Source organism: Callospermophilus lateralis, unplaced genomic scaffold, assembly GCF_048772815.1.
Source record: "Callospermophilus lateralis isolate mCalLat2 unplaced genomic scaffold, mCalLat2.hap1 Scaffold_86, whole genome shotgun sequence".
NCBI classification, from domain to species: domain Eukaryota; kingdom Metazoa; phylum Chordata; class Mammalia; order Rodentia; family Sciuridae; genus Callospermophilus; species Callospermophilus lateralis.
Window position 1 is genome coordinate 2,234,717 of NW_027516693.1, and position 18,926 is coordinate 2,253,642.

General features: G+C 38.2%; 1 protein-coding gene across 1 annotated transcript in view; it reads left to right on the plus strand.

The window, feature by feature from the left end:
* The first annotated feature begins 10,253 nt into the window (after nt 1-10,253).
* LOC143389219 (secretory phospholipase A2 receptor-like) overlaps nt 10,254-18,926 on the plus strand; it is a 90,138-nt gene continuing 81,465 nt past the window's right edge. The window contains 1 exon segment of the mRNA XM_077108513.1: nt 10,254-10,414. Within this exon segment, the coding sequence (XP_076964628.1) occupies nt 10,254-10,414 (161 nt within the window).

Consider the following 18,926-nt stretch of genomic DNA (forward strand, 5'->3'; position numbering starts at 1 on the left):
CACAGAGCTACCTCAAAGGTAGACTCTGAGCTACCTCAAAGGTAGACTCTGAGGCAATACACCCATCTGTGCTGTCTTCTTGGAGCTACTTCCTGAGATGTACTTGTAGAGAGACACACAGAAGTAGAAGACTTGTCATTGGTGCTTGAATAAAGCAGGGAGCACGTTAAAGCCCAGCCCAAGGTGATGGTCATTAACTGGTTCCCAGTGTTTCAGATGGCTCCTGGCGGGCTTACTCAGTTTCCCCTCTCCTGGGAGTGTTTTGTGAGGGCCTGAGCCAGACCCAAGTGGGCCCTGGACTGTCAATTTTTGATGTGGCTGAGTGGCAGTTTCCAGGAGAGACCCGAGCTGAATGCAGTGAGCCAGAGGTATATATGGTTCTCTGAAACCAGGGTCAGATGAAAACAGCTCATTTGAAATCTCCCAAGCAAAGTTGCTGCTGAGAGGCTGGAGTGCAGGGGGGCTGCTACCCTGAGCTCTGAACAACTAAGATAGTATCCTATGGGCTCAGCCAGCCTGTCTAAAAGTGTCAATAGCAAGGATACAGAAACTCTCTCCACCACCCTAAGAAATGGGAATTTGTTGTAACAGTATATATTGCTCTAGGAAAGCAGGGTCCTGGAGAAAGCCAGGAAGAACTGTTCTTAAAGAGATCCAACCTGGAAGTGCATTTGGGATTACAGCCACTTGAGACTCCTTGAGAAACTCAGGAGAATGAGTTTGTGGATCTGACTCTACTGCTTTTCAATTAATGTAGCTCAGGGTCCTTCTCTATAGATACCTCAACCCACTCATTTTCAACTCAGTGTTGCTTCCCCTTGCCTTTGGCTTCTGCCTCCATGTAGCTGCTGATTTCTTCTAAAATTGGACTGACACTTGATGCATAATCTTTCTTTCCTCCAGCCTGATACATTCAATCTCTCTCTCCCTCTCTCCCCCTACCCTCCCCCCCCTCTCTCTCTCTCCCCGATCATCCTGTCAGTTTTACCTTCCGTTATGAAACTTTAGATTTTTCTGCCTAAATTTCTCAGTTCAAATTCCACATAGTCTTCCCTTCTACATGGTTTGGCTTTCTGAAGTTTCAGAGTTATCTGGTCAACTGCAATCCAAAAGTATTAAATGATTCCAGAAATAATTCATAAACTTTAAGTTGTGTACCATTCTAAGCAGTACAATGAAATCATTTTTAAACAATTTTTAATATGTTCAGTTTTTAATAACAGGAATGTTTTATGAACTATTACTATGTCGAACAGCAAATGAATACTTACAGTGATTTTTTTTCCAGTGAATTTGAATTTTTTTTCTTCCTTTAAATTTTTTTTGTTGTTGTTGTTAATTGTCTTGCTAGAAATTGAACCCAGGGCTTCATGAGTTTGAGACAGGTGCTCTACCACTAAGCTAAACCCACAATGCCTTGAAATTCTTTTAAAAAGAAAAAGGTTTGGATTATATAAACATAGCACAATGAAGTCTTTTACCATCCTATTCTGTTTCACACAGGGTGTGAATCATCTTTTTGTCCACTGTATCCACTTTTTATATGCTACCCACCTGATTTAGTTATCAGATCAGTTATCAGATCAACTGTCATGGTATCAAAATACTTGTATTAAAGTAACCCATATTTTACTTAAAAATGACCTTTAAGTGCAGGAGTAGTAATGCTGACAATTCAGATATGCCAAAGAGAAGCCATAAAGGGCTTCTCTTAAAGTAAAAAGATGAAAGTCCTTACTTAATAAGGAAAGGAAAAACTTATATGCTGAGGCTGCTAAGATCTATGGAAAGAACAAATCTTCTGTCCATGAAACTATGAAAAAAGAAAAAAGAAATTCATTCTAGTTTTCCTATTGTTAGAAATACCAGGGTGTGCCAGGTGCCATGGTGCATGCCTGTAATCCCAGAAGCTTGGAAGGCTGAGGCAGGAGGATCATGAGTTCAAACCCAGCCTCAGCAACTTAGAGAGGCCCTAAGCAACTTAATAAGACCCTGTCTCAGAATAAAAAAAAATTAAAATTGGCTGGGGATATGGCTCAGTGATTAAATGCCCCTGGGTTCAATCTCTGATACACCCCCCACCCCAATTGTCCCATGCCCAACAAGGAATCAAACATGTGCACTGAAGCAGCTTGGCAAGGCAAACTTTATTTTTGCAGAAGGGCGTGCTACTGATTATGGTAAGCAAGCACACGTGAGTGAACAGTCAACCTGATTATATCCCTAATGCAGCACTGCCCCTTGCTCTGATATGAGGAGCTAAGGGTTATAATCTACATGATTGGCTCATTTTAAATTGGGGAAAGGCTACAGTTAAAGGGAAGAGCTATAGTTAAAATGGCTACCATTGGATCTTACATCCTAATTAAGGCTAAATACTATATTGTGAAAATGGAACACCAAACTTTCTATTTCTTACAAGGTGACATCTCAAACTGAGAAAGCTACAGTCACAGTATGTGATAATTATTACATTCTGATAGAAAAGGCATTAAATTTGTGTGTACATATGTATAAGAAAACAACATAGTATGTATAGGGTTTGGTCCTATCCTTTGTTTCAGGAATCCTCTGAGGGAATTAGAATTTATCTCCCATGGATAAGGTGAACCACAATAAGCAGAAACAGAGGGAAATAATCTGGTTAGTTAAGGGGACATGGTTTCCATTCAGGGCATCTTGAGAGTTCTGGCAAGCATGGATTGGCTGCTCATGGGATAACAAGGCTGCTCCTTTCACAGTAGTGTGAGTACAGCAGTTCCCAGGGGAGGGCACCAGGCACTACATCTTCAGGAAGCAAGACTGTTTCTTCCCTGTGCATTACTGCTTGGTACCAGTTATCCAGAGCAGTGCCAACATGAATACAGAGTGTGAGAATATTTTATTGTACCATTACTTCACTTTATATTTTCTCTTAAATTCCTCTCTGCATTTTCTCTACCCTACATTTTAAGCTTTCATCATAGCCCAAGCAGGGGACATGTTTTACCTCTCCTGGTTGCTTTCTGTACCCTCCTACACCATTTATGCATGTACTCACCTATGTACTCAATATCCGTTGAATGCCTGCCCTGTAACAATACTGGACAATAAACTACTGGAAGTCTTTATACAGTATGGCACAGGGCACTCAATGTAAAGCACAAATTCAATTTCACAGGTTGAATTGGGTCTTGGGAGTTCTCCCAGGACCTTGTTGCTGCCTGCATCCTGTTGGCAGCGGGAATGAAATTTTATCCACTCCCACTCATGTTCCATTGGCAAGAGCTAGTCACTGGGGTTCTCTTAACTTCAAAACAGGCCAGGAGAGTTAGTCTGATTGTCTTCCAAGAGGAAGAGATTTTGGGTGGTAGCAGAACCCCAGAGAAGTTTCCACAGAGTGGGCAGATAGACAGCTGTTCGGGCATCCCTTACTCAGTTCATCCAAAGAGGCTAATAGTAGCTACTAGGGAGGTCTGTGTGCAGACAACTCAGGACTCATTGAATACCACCAGATTCATATCTTTCAATCCAAGCTGATGATCCCAATCTTACAGTTCATGCTTCAAACGTGTCCCCATTTTTTAGACTTCCATCTCCAGTTGCCTAAGTGGCATTTGGTTATCTTCTAGGATCTCAAACTGATCATGTTCTTATTCACATCTTCTTTACCCAGCCTAACCTCTCTCAGTGAAGAGTATCACTCAGTTACTCAGACCAAAAACCTCTCCCTTTTTTTCATGTCCACATCCAATCCATAATCAGTCGATTTTCAAAATATGTCCTGACCACCTCTTTCTAGTTACAACCACCACCGTGTCTGTCCTCAACAGCCACACGTTATTGTTTTGCCCCAAACACCTTCCAACCTTGCCACAGGAGTTGTAACTTCCACAGCAGCCAGAGTGATTCTCTTAAAATGTAAATTACATCAGATCTTTCTAGGTTTTCTATGACACTCTAACCAGTTTAGAAAAAAATTCAAGGTCAAGACTATGTATAATCTGACTTCTGTCTTCAAAACACATCATTTTTCCTTTCCTTTCTTATAGTCTCAGAGTCTTTACACTTTCCTGTGTCATCCATGTCATCGAGAGCTCTGTGACATAGCACTGGTCAAGGAGACTCTCCAACTCTCCTACATAAACCAACACCTCCTCACTGCCCCCCTTCCTTTAACCCAGCTTTATTCTTCATCCTAGCTCTGATCACTGTCTGAATTTGAGTCTCTTTCCACTGCTCTCCGGGAGTATTTGCTGCAAGAGTTCAGTATTTGATTTTTTTTCAAGGACACAATCTGTTTCAAGGAGAATATCTGCATTATGAAAAAGAAAATGGAGTTCCTAAAAAATTAGAATTAGAACAATCATATTTATCCAGCAATCGCACTACTAGGTATATATTTGAAAGAAGGGAAATCAGCCTGTTGAAGAAACATCTGCACTTCCATGCTTATTGGAGCACTATTCACATTAACCAAGATAGGGAACCAACCTAGGTGTCCATCAGTGGGTGAAGGGATAAAGAAAATATATTGTATGCGCAATGGAATGTTATTCAGCCATAAAAAAGAACAAAATTCTGTCATTTGTAACAATATGTATAGAACTGGGGGTATTACATTAAGTGAAATAAGTCAGGCACAGTAGGAGAAATGCCACATATTCTCACTTACATGTGGAAGATAAAAAGTTGATCTTAAAAAAGTAGAGAATATAATAGTGGTTACTAGAAGCTGGGAAGGATGTGAGATAGGGAGGGATGGAGAAAGGAGAATCAATGGTTATAGGGAGAAATAATTCCAACTATTGTAAAGCACAGTAGGAAAACAATGGTTGACAACAATTAATGAAAATTTCAAAATAGCTAATAGAGAGGACTGTGAACACTCCCAACACAAAGAAAGATTCGCATCTGAGGTGATATATATGCTAATTACCCTGAACGGATACATTGTATGTATGTATTGAAATGCCACATTATATAAATAAAATAAATTTATATTTTAAAAGAAATTAAAAATATATATATAATTAAAAGTGATATTTGACACAAAACCAATACTCAGTAAATATTTATTGAATGAATGGATGAATAACAAGCTAATAGTGGATTTTTAAAATGCAGGCAATATCCAGGGCACTGGAAATGGAAAAACAAGCTAAATAAACTTTTAAATAAGAACAGTATATGGGAAATGTCTTTTATCCAATGAAAAAAATAAGAAAACAGTTTTCCCTAACCCTAACTTCTAGTCTGCCTATAAAATTATGTTTATTTTTTATTTTTCAGACTTTATTGAAATTCTCTGCAGAGGATTTAACATGGAGTACAGAAACTTGAGGTATTTTCATTTAGCTTGTTTTTCTTTTTTACCCTCCTTACCTGTAACTTAAATGCTTATGTTTTATTTCACATCTTTGCTGTTTTCATTAAATTAAAATCATTGTAGAAGCAATCCTATTTCAGTTGTTCTTTTGACACTTTATCGATCAACATTTCACTAAAGGTATCAACTTTCTCTAGGATGCAGAGAGACTAATAAAATTTACACAAAAATTTCTCCTAAATGAATTTCCCCACCTTCTTGGTTATTGTACACCTGCCTTCCTTATAAGGAGAACAAGGAAGTAAATCATGTGGAAGTTGCTTTTAAACACAGCTTTTCTTCTTTACCTGTCCAGGTAGCCTCTGTGTTCATTTCAGTCATAATGAAAACTTTTTAATTTACATCTCAAGTTTCATTTCAAAGCAGTGTAAGTAGTATTTAATATTTTACACTTCAAGAAAGAAAGCCTTTAACGATCTTCAGCTTTGGTCTTGTAACCTTGAAGGTAATTCATTTTTTTAATCTGCACTGCGAGAACTGAAACGAATGGGGATTGAGCTGCTCTTCCTGTTCTTTCTATTTCTAGGAAGGAATGATCGTGCACAAGGTAAGACCTAAGTTCTCGGATATGTTGCTTTCACGATATGATTGACAAATCTGTCATTTGGTTCAGAAACTAGAGCCAAAGTCATTTTTTATTTGACCTGTTTGATGGCTCTTTTGCCACCGAGTGAATACTTTCACAAATTACAGGCAAACACAGGGCTGGTCCCACCGTGGATGTTCTAGGCTTAAGGTAAATAAATACAAAGGTTACACAGGCATTTTAATGAGGAGAATTAAACAACATTACTGCACAGTAGGACTTCTTAATGCCTTTGTGACAGTCCTTTTGGAAACTTCTGTTTTATTATACAAAAAGTTCTTCCTCTTGAGAGTAATAATCTTGGGAGAGAAAAAGGATGTTATTTCACAAACAGAAATACCACATTTATAAGAGAAGCATTTTAAATGGTTACAAATAATTTTTAAAATTAAAATGACAGGTATTTAATAAGAATAAAAAACAGGATGATTCTGTATTTGTCAACAACTATTTTTAAAAAAAGGAAGAGGATGATAATTTTTGGCTTATAAGGCACATGTATTTTCAACGTGATAGATGTGAAGTGTAAATTTTTATGTGAGAGTTGCTAGTATTTTGAGAATTGATTTTTGAAGACAAAAATGCATTTTGATATTGTTTTGTTCAAGTAATTTAAGAGGCATAAGTCTTGTAAATGGAATGAATGAAAGTGTATTTAATTCCTTGCATCTTGCTGAATTTAAATGTAGGTGGCTGTGCCTTGGGAGGTGCAGAAACCTGTGGAGACTGCTTTCTCATTGGACCTCAGTGTGCCTGGTGTTCTCAGGAGGTAAAACAAATGACCTCAACATGTTTTTAAAAGCTCTGTGCAGTTAGACTTATGTTGATTTCCTCAATGATAGCTCAGATAATGTCCTTTTTCTGTGGGGTTATATGAGTGAAACAAATCAAGAAAGGATAATAAAAGTATTAGTGGATCAAAGTGGCATTGACATGATTGCTTTCAAACACAATTCATGGGAGGAATGCATGTCAAATTATTCTAAATAAAATAATCAACTCAGGGTCCTTTATTTGACCTGGTTCCTTTTCTTATTTTAAGGTAATTTCTCATGGTTAAATGTAAAATGTCAAGCCTTTCTGGACAATCAGTAATCATGGAGATGTTTTCTGAAGTTAAACACACATTTGATATCAGTACTATAGCTGTATTCCATCCGGGAACCAGGATCCAATGTGAGTCACTGCTAGTTTCTACAAGGAGCATTGTAGTATTGGGGAAAACCTTACTACTCAGACCTTATTCAGTTCTTTTAAAACTTATATTTTCATGAGTTCAGTCACTCTGTATCATACCAATGACAAAGCCCCAAACAGCCATTCCTTTTCTAAAACTGAAAACTATGTAGTGTGAAGATGCCTGGGGGCATATAGCAAGCCATTCTAAGTCACTGCCTGTGCTGTGACACCATAGAGTGATTTGCAGAGTTATCCTGATAAGATAGAGATGCACTAACTCTGAATTTTAAAACAAGTCTTTCCCCAACTGGATCTCATAAAGATAATCTAAACATCTATTCTTCCCATGCTCTAGATAGGGCAGAGGCATGGGAGGGGAAGGGAGGGGGCAGGGGGTTAGCAATGATGGTGGAATGTGATGGACATTATTATCCAAATACATGTATGAAGACATGAATTGGTGTGAACATACTTTATATACAAACAGAGATATGAAAAATTGTGCTCTATATGTGTAATAAGAATTGTAATGCATTCCTGTATAATATATTTAAAAAATAAATTAATAATAATAATAATAATAATAATAATAATAAAAAGAGCACAAACCTGGCACACTTCCCCAGTACTCACTTGATGGATGGGGGCCACAAAACAACATTCAGGTTGAAGAGCATTCAGCTCTTTTGATTTCAAATGCAGGATTGAGAATGTAAATGTGGGGGGTAGGCATAATTTTTTGGACATTGGCTTTCTAAAGAAGACAGCTTTAATTTCATTCCAGAGACAGAAAATGGCAAATCATTCTAGAATTTTTGTTTAAATGCACTTTTTAGCAGTCATTTGAGAGAGTTTCTCATAGCCTTACTTTTGAATGACCCTTGGTAGCTAAATGATTGTCAAATTTTATGGCAAGATTAAGAGGTCACTCCAGTAGTAAAAGTAGTTATCAGTTTATCAACTGAGGTAATTGGAACAAAATGTAAAATAGACTTCTGCTTAGGAAGAACAGAAAATATGTTGTGTGATTAACACCACCCCTGACCTTCTGGCAAAGGTTGTGACTACAGCCGATAGCAACTGCATGGTGTTGAGAAGGCGCCTCTATCAGCCACTGTTTGCCTTCCTTACATTTTGAGACGTTAGAGAGTTTGCCAGAGCCTCAAATACACAAAAGCCTGACTGGTAGATGACAAATTATATTCTCAAAATTTAATTTCAGAAGAAAGATAACTTTCCTACTTGCTGAAAACAAGTGGCCTTGAATTCTAAGGGGCTAGGAAAAATATGGACATTGGTTCAGTTCTCTCTAAGCATGAGAGTCAATGGGTTCAACTTTTCCTAGTGCCAGCTCTAGAGTAACCTTGTCATCAGGTAAGACAGGTACCTCTGGGCTCCATTTTTTCTGCTCTTGATGCTGCAAAAATGGAATGGCCACATATCTGCTGGGAAATACTATACCTCAGTGCTCATGTGAACCTAATGAGGCCTGGGAAACTCCAGAGTCCTGTACAGAAAAGCAGACTTTTAAACCATCTTCTAATTTCCTTCCTTACTTCCAAATCTTGGAGGAAAGATCTTGAACTAGAACACTTTAAGATACTGAGTTTAAGGTCCCTGAGAGGTCAGTTTTAGTGAAATAATGCTAATCAGGGCAACACACCAATGATTAAAACTAGTAAAGTATCAGACAGTGCAATGTCATAATCCTTGTCCTTTAGAAATACATAGAAAAATCTCTATTTGCTACCGGATTTGGTAATAGATGCACTGTAAAGCTTAGACAGGCCTAGGATTCCAATAACCAACAGTTCATTTCAAAAAAAAACAGTAGACTGAAAAATGTCAACTCGATGAACTCAACTATTTCAAGAATCTTGTCATGGCAAAGGAGAATCTTTAAATAAATGAGCTTTTAAAAAAACTGCTAATGAATTCAAATGAACATAATTAAAAGGAGACTCCATCTTTACTCATAACTTTGCTGGCAGAATACTCTGGCTATTCAACTATAACTTAGCTTTAGACCTACAATCAATGTCAGTCATACAGGAATATGATGTATTTAGGATGGCAAGATGCTTAACTAGGAAAGTATATAAAAATTTTAATTACTGCCATCTTATAAAGAAATACAGATTTGTCTTCTTTTTCTCTACTTTTTTCATTTTTAGAATTTTACCCATCCATCTGGAGTTGGTGAAAGATGTGATACCCCAGCAAATCTTTTAGCCAAAAGATGTCAATTAACCTTCATCGAAAACCCTGTCTCCCAAATAGAAATCCTTAAAAATAAGCCTCTCAGTGTATGCAGACAGAAAAATAGTTCTGACATTGTTCAGATTGCACCTCAAAACTTGATTCTTAAATTGAGACCAGGTAAGTTATGATTTTTTAACAGAAGGGGAAGGGTCTTTCAGAAAAAAGAAAAACACAGAAGTGTCTGTTCTTGTAAATAAACATAATGTTATGTGTGTAATATTGCTATTGCTTTAATATGGATGCTACATGTCACAGATCATTGATTATTATGCCTCCAATTGCCCATTTTTAAGGAAATATGAAATTTCGGGACTCACATTTTTCTTTGTTCACGTTGGCCACTTTTACTCCAAATGTGTTACTGAAGAAGTCTTTTCTAATAGTAACCATTTGAATTACTTAAATGTTGCTTAGATTTGCCTCACATTTCTTCAAGAGTTGAAATGTAGATTGAAACTCCCCTTTATTTTGTTCACCTGTTCTAAAACCACACACAAAAAAGTTCAGCTTATCTTTCATCTAAATGGATGCTAATTCTTCCCAGGAGATATAAAATATCCTAACTTATATTTCTTCAGTACTTATAAACTCAGTGCTGAAAGATGTTTGTGGGCTTACTCATTTATAAACTCTACCACTTAGTACATCACATGGTATGTATCTTCAGTAAGTTCTTAAGGGAAAGAAATAGCTAGCTGGTGGGGAGATTGGCCAGTTGCAAATGAACCTTCCTGTGTTTTATGAATTTGCTTTCCATGTGGGGGCTCTGCAGGTGGTGAGCAGACATTGCAAGTGCATGTCCGCCAGACCGAGGATTACCCTGTGGACCTGTATTACCTCATGGATCTCTCCGCCTCCATGGACGATGACCTCAACACAATCAAAGAGCTGGGCTCCCTGCTTTCCAAGGAGATGTCTAAATTAACCAGCAACTTTAGACTGGGCTTCGGGTTTTTCCACAAAAGACCCGTCTCCCCTTTTATGAAAACAACGCCAGAGGAAATTGCCAACCCTTGCAGGTAAGTGATTCTCTGGCATCTCTGTGCACTGATTTCCACAGCGATACGCCGCTGCCCGCCCTGAGCCGCACTTGCCAGGAACTTGCTAACTCCCTGGCATTTCTATCTGGCTGTCTGATCTCACAGTTCTCTCAGATGCCCAAGTTGCTCGCAGCCTCCCAGGATCTTAAATGCATGGTTCTAGCCTTCCAGCCTCTGCAAAGCATCTGCCTCCAGCGATGGAGGGCGTGGCCAGGGGGCGTGGCCAGGGAGGTTTTGTGTTCTGTGGACAAAGGGGACTGTACATTCCATTGGATTTTATCCCCCTCCCTGCCCTTGGGAGACCTTCAATCCCCAATGACCACCACTGAAGCTGTCTGACAGTAACCTCTATTCGTTTTGAGTCTTTTTCTACTGCAATGACTTCTGTCAAAATAATAATTTTTGTGACGTCCTCTGTCGTACTTTGGGAAATATGGGTTTTCTTTCATTGTTTGGAGAAGGCCTTTGCAGCCATCACTGCTACTAAATTCACAGGAAATGAGTCAGTGACTCCATTATAATGTGTTATAATCAGCTATTAAAACCGTGTCTTCTGCAGGATGGCCAAGGACAAATAGCTTTGTGATGGCTTACCTGTGCAGCCAATGATATGTTCAAAATCAAATTATTTAATACCCTTCTATTGAGAAAGAGCCACCATCTGCTCTGGGCCAGACCCTGCACTGAAGGCTTTACATACAGACCTTATTCAATCTCTATAATGACAGGAGGTTAAGGCAGGTTTCATTAGCCCTATATTCAGAGGAAGAAACAGAGGCTCTGCGTGGTTAATAATTTGCCCAAGGGCACATGACTAATAAGTATACCAAGATCTGGTTTGATCCCAAACCAAGCCCTTTACTACTATGCATTTAGTATATATGAAATCATTTTTAAAATGTTAATTTTTAATATTCTTATACACCAGAGCAAGCAATCCCTATAAAAGACAAACAGCTTCTATCGTATTTAAAAACACATCAGTGCACTTCTCAACTATAATCGAACATAGGTAAAAATTATTTAACTGTGAAAGTAATTTACCACTGATTATAACTCTTAGGAATTGTGTTTGGTTAAGAGTATCAGAAACTGTGACTTTAAAAGGAGAGAGTTTTTTTTTTCTCTCTTTTACACAAAGTGAAGTCGGGGCTTGGGTGACAGTTCCACAAACACCAGAAATCCATAACTTCTGTGTTTTTTTGCTCCACCATCTTTAGCACTTGGATTTTGTCTTCATGATCCAAGAGGCTGCTAGGGTATTAAGCATAATTTCTTCACTCCAGGCAGGAAGAAAGGAAGAAAAGTGGGACAGATTAGTTAAGGGCACTATCTGACCCTCTTAAAGTATAATTGACATGTACTTTAAATGCACACATCAAAAATACTGTTTGAAGACTCTTAATAATTGAATATACCAGTATAATCAACACCCAAAACATGATGTAGGTATATTCATCACCTCAGAAAGTCTCCTCATGCCTCCTTCCAGTCATTTCTACTTCCTCAGAGGTACTCACTTTGTGATTTCTATAATTTAGATTGGTTTTGTCTATTCTTGGATTTCATACAGCTAAAATAAAATAGTATACACCTTTGTGTCTTGCCTCTTTTGCTCAGTGTAATGTTTTGAGATTTTATAATGATCTTGTGTATACTGAAAATTTGTTCCTTTTTGTTTTAATAAGTAGTCCATTAATGGATTTGCTACATTTTATTTATTCCTTCTTCCACTGATGGACATTTGAGTTGTGTCATTTCTTGGCTGTCATGAAAAATGCTGCTACATACTCAGCCCTTTTTTAAAATTTTACTTTGAGACAGGTTCTTGCTAAACTGTGGAGGTCAGCCTTGAACTTGCAATCCTCCTGCCTCAACCTCCCAAGTAGCTTGGATTTTAGGCATGTACCACGGTACCCAGTCCCCAGGAGTATTTTTTTAAGTTCATTTTTCAATGGTGTGCTGGTGATTTATAGAAATGCAATTGATTTTTCACATTAACTTATGTAACCTTAATAAATTTTCCCATTTATTCTAGTCTGATTTTTAAAGATTCTTGTGATTTCACAAGGACAGTCAAGTAAAACTAGTATAGCTTTTATTACTATCATGAGTGCTTGCTGGATATATATATATATATTAGGACTACTTTGGACACGGGTTGAGGCACCAGCAGTTGACTACGCTTTCCCATCATCAGAGCTCCTGTCAGCACAGTAAAAAAGGCAAATGACATATTTGCACACTGTGAAAACAGTGTGACCCTAAAAGTCCTCTGGAATGTCCCAGGAACCCCAGAGTCTATGCACCATTCTTCACAAACCCTTTTAGGACTGGCGATGTAGCTCAGTGGTAGAGCACTTGTCAAGCATGTGTGAAGCCTGGGGTTCAATCCCCAACACTGTAAAGAAAGAAAAAAAATGCTACTAGGGATTGAACTCACAGACACTCGACCTTTGAACCACATCCCCAGCCCTATTTTGTATTTTATTTAGAGATAGGGTCTCACTGAGTTGCTCAGAACTTCACTTTTGCTGAGCCTGGCTTTGAACTCGTGATTCTCCTGCCTCAGCCTCCCCAGCCACTGGGATTACAGGTGTGCACCATCACACTAGACAAAATGCTACCTTTTAAATCTAATTTCTAATGGATTTTGGAGTATTTTTTATTTTTATTGGAAGGAGAGTCACTAAAAGTTCATTTTATCGTAAGAAGGCTGAAGCACTAAAAATTCATTTTACCCTGTAAGAAGGCTAAAGCAGCTTACAGTTTTGAAAGAGTTCTCTTTGCTTTTGTCTAAGATACAGAATAAAAGAAAAGTTTTCTTCATTTCATATTTATAAATGAGTCATAATGTATATTTTAAAATACTTAGCAGCACAAAAATTAAATTTTTCCCTCCATCAAACATTTTGAAGAATTTCTTCTTAACATCAATCCGCATACACTATGTTATGATTTTTTTTAATCTCAAATTTGGCTTCAATGGTGAGTAATTCATTGTAGTTTTACAAAAAAGGAGACAGAGCCATGGAATACTTAAATGGATTTCCTATATATATACATACACAAAAGCATATATGAGTATAGAATGTACAGTTTCTTATTGCAAAGTTAATAAGTTCATGTGACACAAAAAGAAGAAAATCAAAATAGGTTCTAACCCTAAGAAAAAGATGATGTTAAACTTTTAGTATATATCATTATAGTTTTTTTTAAAAAAAATGTATTTACTTATTTAATTTTTAAATTTGTTTTAATTAGTTATACATGACAGTAGAATGCACTTATGCACTTTGATATATTTTAACAATATTTATTTTAAATTTAACAAAATATGTAAGTAGTACTTCTTTATATTGTGTTTCTCAATTATCCTACAATTTAAATGTAAATTCGTTGTTGTCTAGGAACTCAACATCCTCCATTGGTAAGAGATTCCTACTCTCTATACTTGCTATACTCAGAAAGCAACATCCAAATGTGAGCATTCATTAGAGTTATTCTAGTCCAAATAAGGGTTTCAGTTCCAATTCCAAGGGCAACCCCCCCTCTAATGCTCTGCTTTGCTTTTGCCACATGTTCTTCCATCACATGAATCCGCTCAGTGAGTTACATTAAGATTTCATCCACTTTTCAAAAGCATGGACTTCTGATAATTAGAATTATCTGCTTGGGACATAATTTTAACCAACAAAGATGCAAATTTCTCACAGGAAGGTAGGACTGCCAGTTCTTTGGTTCTAGGAGATGCTCCAGCATCTTTTGGTACAGGGTAAATCAACAGCCCCAAGTGAAAGATTAAACAAAAAATTTCCAAAAATAGTTAGGTCCTAGGGACAATGGAATGACAAATACAGCTACCTGCTTTTTATCTGAAATAAACGTCATAGCAACTTCATGAAGTAGATGTTATCATACCCATTTTATGGATAAGGGCACTGAGGCCCAGGAAGCTTAATTAACTTGCCCCAGGATAGAACTGTTCTGTCTTTTATTCTAATTTTAATGAATTTTCTATCACTTCAGAGCTACTCTAATCATTACGGGAGTAATTACGACACATGCTGATTTATCATCATCAACCAATTGGAAAAAAAACTAGAGCTCTTCCTCATATCACACTTTAAAATACGTCTCATATTTGAGGGTGGGTGGGGAAAAATTGACTTTAATAAAAAGTTTTAAGGTATGTATCAAAAACATCAAAGACAAAAGGTTAATATTTTTCAGAGAGTTCTTCAAATTAAATTGGAAATAAAAAATATACCAATAAGAAAATAAACAAAGGGTATAAACCAGCAAATTGGTAAAAGAATAAATACAAAATGTCAATAAATATAGACAAGTGGATCAGTCTCATTACTAATAAAATAAAAGTTAAAAATAAAATTCAGATTTCACTTTAGCTAATCAGCTATTTTGTTTTGTTGAATGGTACAGTCTCACATACAATTATCCGAAATGACAGCTGATACAAACTTATCTGAAAAGAATTTGCAAATAAGGGCAAAAAGATAACCCAGCAATTCCCTATCAAAAAATTTATTCTAAGCAAAGATACAGACTAGTTTCCAAAAATATATGAAAAGGGATCACCATATTATCTAATTAACAAAAGATTTCAAAATAAATTCTTAGCAAGAGGAATGATTGAACTCTGATATATCTCATAGGCATTGCAACCTTTTTAAAATTTCTTCTTCACATTTTCATATAAAACCTCATTTTTTTCAATGAACAAAAAAGGCATTTATTTTTAATCAGAAAAAAACACTATTCTAGAGATATCATTAGCCAAATCCATGCATTATTGTCCTGAGGTCTGTGCTAATCTCTATGTGATTGATGTAAGAAAAACACTAATGTTTGTGAAGCCCCAATCCCAAAAAGCTCATTGTGCAGTGTTCTCTGCATATTTTGTTTCTTCAAGCTTCACAACAACCCTTCTAGGTAGATACTATCAGTGGGCAAGACTTCAGAATTTCAGAGAAACCTGATACATGATATTGTTTAAAAAGGGAATAAGATTAACTTCTGGGAGTTAAGGTAAAATGTAATGAATCAGAAAGAAATATAAAAAGTGGCCTGGAAACAGCAGACTGGCTCCTGGATCACTAGAACAGCTGTGTTGGTAGCACTGAAATAATAGATGGTCCTGGTGGGTTGGGGAAAGACAGAAAAAGAAGGGTCACAGAATACATAGGCATTCAAGAACCTCAGCCAAGTCACTTCCAGAGTTTCCAGCCCCATTGACTAAAAGGACTTATGAAACATTTGATAGTTGAGGAGTTTGACCACAGATGAGGGAGGGACCAGATGTAGTCAAGAGCATCTGTTCTTGAGATGGCCATCTTAGGATAGCCCAGGCTGTGCCATTCAGTGTTCTGAAATGTTGGAAAACAATGGATTCTGACCTCTCTCCTTGAAAGTCTACTGACAGGAAGAAAATCACTTCCCTCATGGACACCGACTTGCTGGTCTTCGTGAGAGCTTTACTACTCAGTATAAAAGAATCCACAGCCATTCTGATTTGAATGAACATTCGATTCTCATCACTTATGGTAGTCATTCTATAAACTTGCCTCAGGCACTGAGTTATTCTAATACTGAACATTGCTCCAAAGGGAAAAATAGGTTAGAATCCTGTGAGTCTTTAGTTATAAGTTTAATCAACTGACCAATATATTACCTTGTTTTTTGTGTGTTTATATTTAAAAACATCTTGCTTAATAGATAGTGTTGATTCATTTCTATTATTTACGTTATTTACACTGTGAGCGATGACTCGAGAAAGCAAAACATCATCTTGTTTGACCTCAGCAGGTAATGTGCACATAGGGAAACTCACTTTTTTTCTTCTCTGTGTATATCTACAAACGATGAAGAAAATTATTTATTGATTTGCTAAAGATCAATTTTAGTAAGTAAGTGAAAATTCACAAATGATGAGGATGTATAGGCAGATGAATCTGGTAACAGGAGTCTGACCCTGAAAGACGCACCTGCTCTCTAAGTGCTAACAAGAAAGCCTGCCACACCTGCAAGCTCAAGGCCAGGCCCTATGTGTGCTCCACAAGAATCAACCAAGGCTCCCAGGCAGTGCACCACAGCCTCAATGAAGGCTACTCCTATCTGTCTCTGTGCTGTCAATGGTTGTCAAACTTTAGTGTGTGTCGGAAAGGTTTGGTACAGTACGTGTTGCTGAGCACATTCCTGGCATTTCTAAGGCAGGAGATTTGAACTAGTGCTCCAGATTTTGCATTTCTAACATTTTTCCATGTGATGCTCATGCTGCTGTATCAGGAACCTCACTTTGAGAACCTCTGCTCCATACCATTATCCTGCTTTTATAGATGAAAGCTCAAAGCTCAGAAGGGTTAAGTAACTTGCTCAAGGTTTCGGGCACAGCTAGTAACTGACTTTTAGGATAAGATGTAGCTGAACTCATGATCATCTCTATATGTTCTACTATTAGGAGCAGATTTCATCCTACCATGATATAAGCGGGGGTTTTATTCCCAGGTTGGTCCCCAACAAAGAATTCAAGCATGGTAGAGTTGGACTCTAGAACCTAGGCCCTGCTAGGTTTTTTTTTTCAACCTTCAATAATATCTTTTTTAAAAAATATTTTATTTGCTCTTTTTAGTTATACATGACAGCAGAATGTATTTTGACATATTACACATACATGGAGTATAACTTCCCATTCTTGTGGTTGTACATGATGTGCAGTTACACTGGTCACATATTTATATGTGAACATAAGAAAGTTATATCTGATTCATTCTACTGTCTTTACTATTCCCATTCCCCTGCCCTTCCCTTTATTCCCGCTTGTCTAACCCAAAGTACTTCTGTTATTCACTACCATCCCACCACTTATTGTGTGTTAGCATCCACATATCAGAAATAACATTTGGCCTATGGTTTTAGAGGATTTATTTATTTCACTTAGCATGATAGTATCCTGTTATTATTTCTTCGAGTAAGCTTTCTACCCTTTCAGCATTTTCAAGTCCTTCTTGAACACCAATAACCCCAGATGCCTCATCCACATTTACTGGCCTTGTAGTTACACTGCAAGGTTCTACCTGGCCCTAGGCAGGTAGATGAACCAGCCTCAAGTTCCTATGTCATACCTGTGGCCACCCAAGCTGCATCACATCCTGAGCCCATAGCCCACTAAGACCAACACAAATTGGATAGGAGCAAGGCTCACTCTATGGGCTGCCTATTGATGAGGTGGACTTGTGGCCTATTCTGCCATTAACTAGAATAGAAATACAATAGACTGAGGCCATGTATCTTCCTCTGGCACTGGAGCTGTTCCAGAGGCTTCATCTGTAGGCAGGCCTGGGGATGAACCCACAGGATCTGCCTGGTGTTAAGTTGGTTCACCAAATTAGCACTGAGGTCTAGGGCAAAGTCTTGTACTTACTACCCTCTCCTACCCACAGTCAATGGCATTTTGCCACATATTATACTGCCCAAGGTTGAGGTAGTGTTGTGAAGGCAGTCCCTTGGCCACTAAGACTGTCACTAAGCTTAACACCTGAGTCTCATAGCTGCAAAGGCCTGCACAGTCTCAGGGGTATTCTGAGGCCCATACCACAGATGGCAGAGAAACAGGCCAAAACATGAGTCTGTGCCCCTGGAATGTAGGTCTTTCTAGTTCATGAGCAGTTCTAAATCACTATCTGAGAGCACTGCCCTCAGTGGCAGTGCTGGCTAGCCGAGTTAGGTGGCACACGCCTGTAATTCCAGTGGCCCGGGAGACTGAAACAGGAGGTTTGCAAGTTCAAAGACAGCCTCAGCAAAAGCAAGGCACTAAGCAACTCACTGAGACCCTGTCTCTAAATAAAATACAAAATAGGGCTGAGATGTGGCTCAGTGTTTGAGTGGCCCTGAATTCAATCCCCAGTATCCACCTACCTCACTCCACCCCAAAAAAGAAAAGAAAATAGCTGCTGTCTGAGACTGGTGGTGGAAGACACCAAGGCTGAATTAAACTAGGTTGTACTTGAGTCTCATAGCTGCAGGGGCCTTACATTCTCAGGAAGAAGATAGGTGTACCCGTTTCATTCTACAGCCAGAGATGATGCAGGCAAAACTTAACCGATCTCCGGCTGATGCTGGGGCTGATGCAGAGGCTCTATCTAGGAGTTGTGGCCTGTGAATGAGGTCTTCAGTTTCTAAGAGGTTCTGGGTCTCACTGCAGTGGGCCTGGCACTGGGGCTCCAACACAAAGCCCTGTGCTAGCTTTCATGCCCTGTTCCCCAAGAAGGGAGTCCTGTTCCCTGCTCTGCTGCTGGAGATTGGAGGAAACTTAGTGGAGACAGTCAGCCTAACAATTTGTGGGGGTCAGTCCACAGGAATTGGTCTGGCAATAGGGGCCATGGTCACTGGTTTCACTATGGTGGGCCTGGTATTGGGTTTCAAATTGAAGACCTCGAACATGGTTCTCTCTACTTCCCCCAAGCGGGAGGCA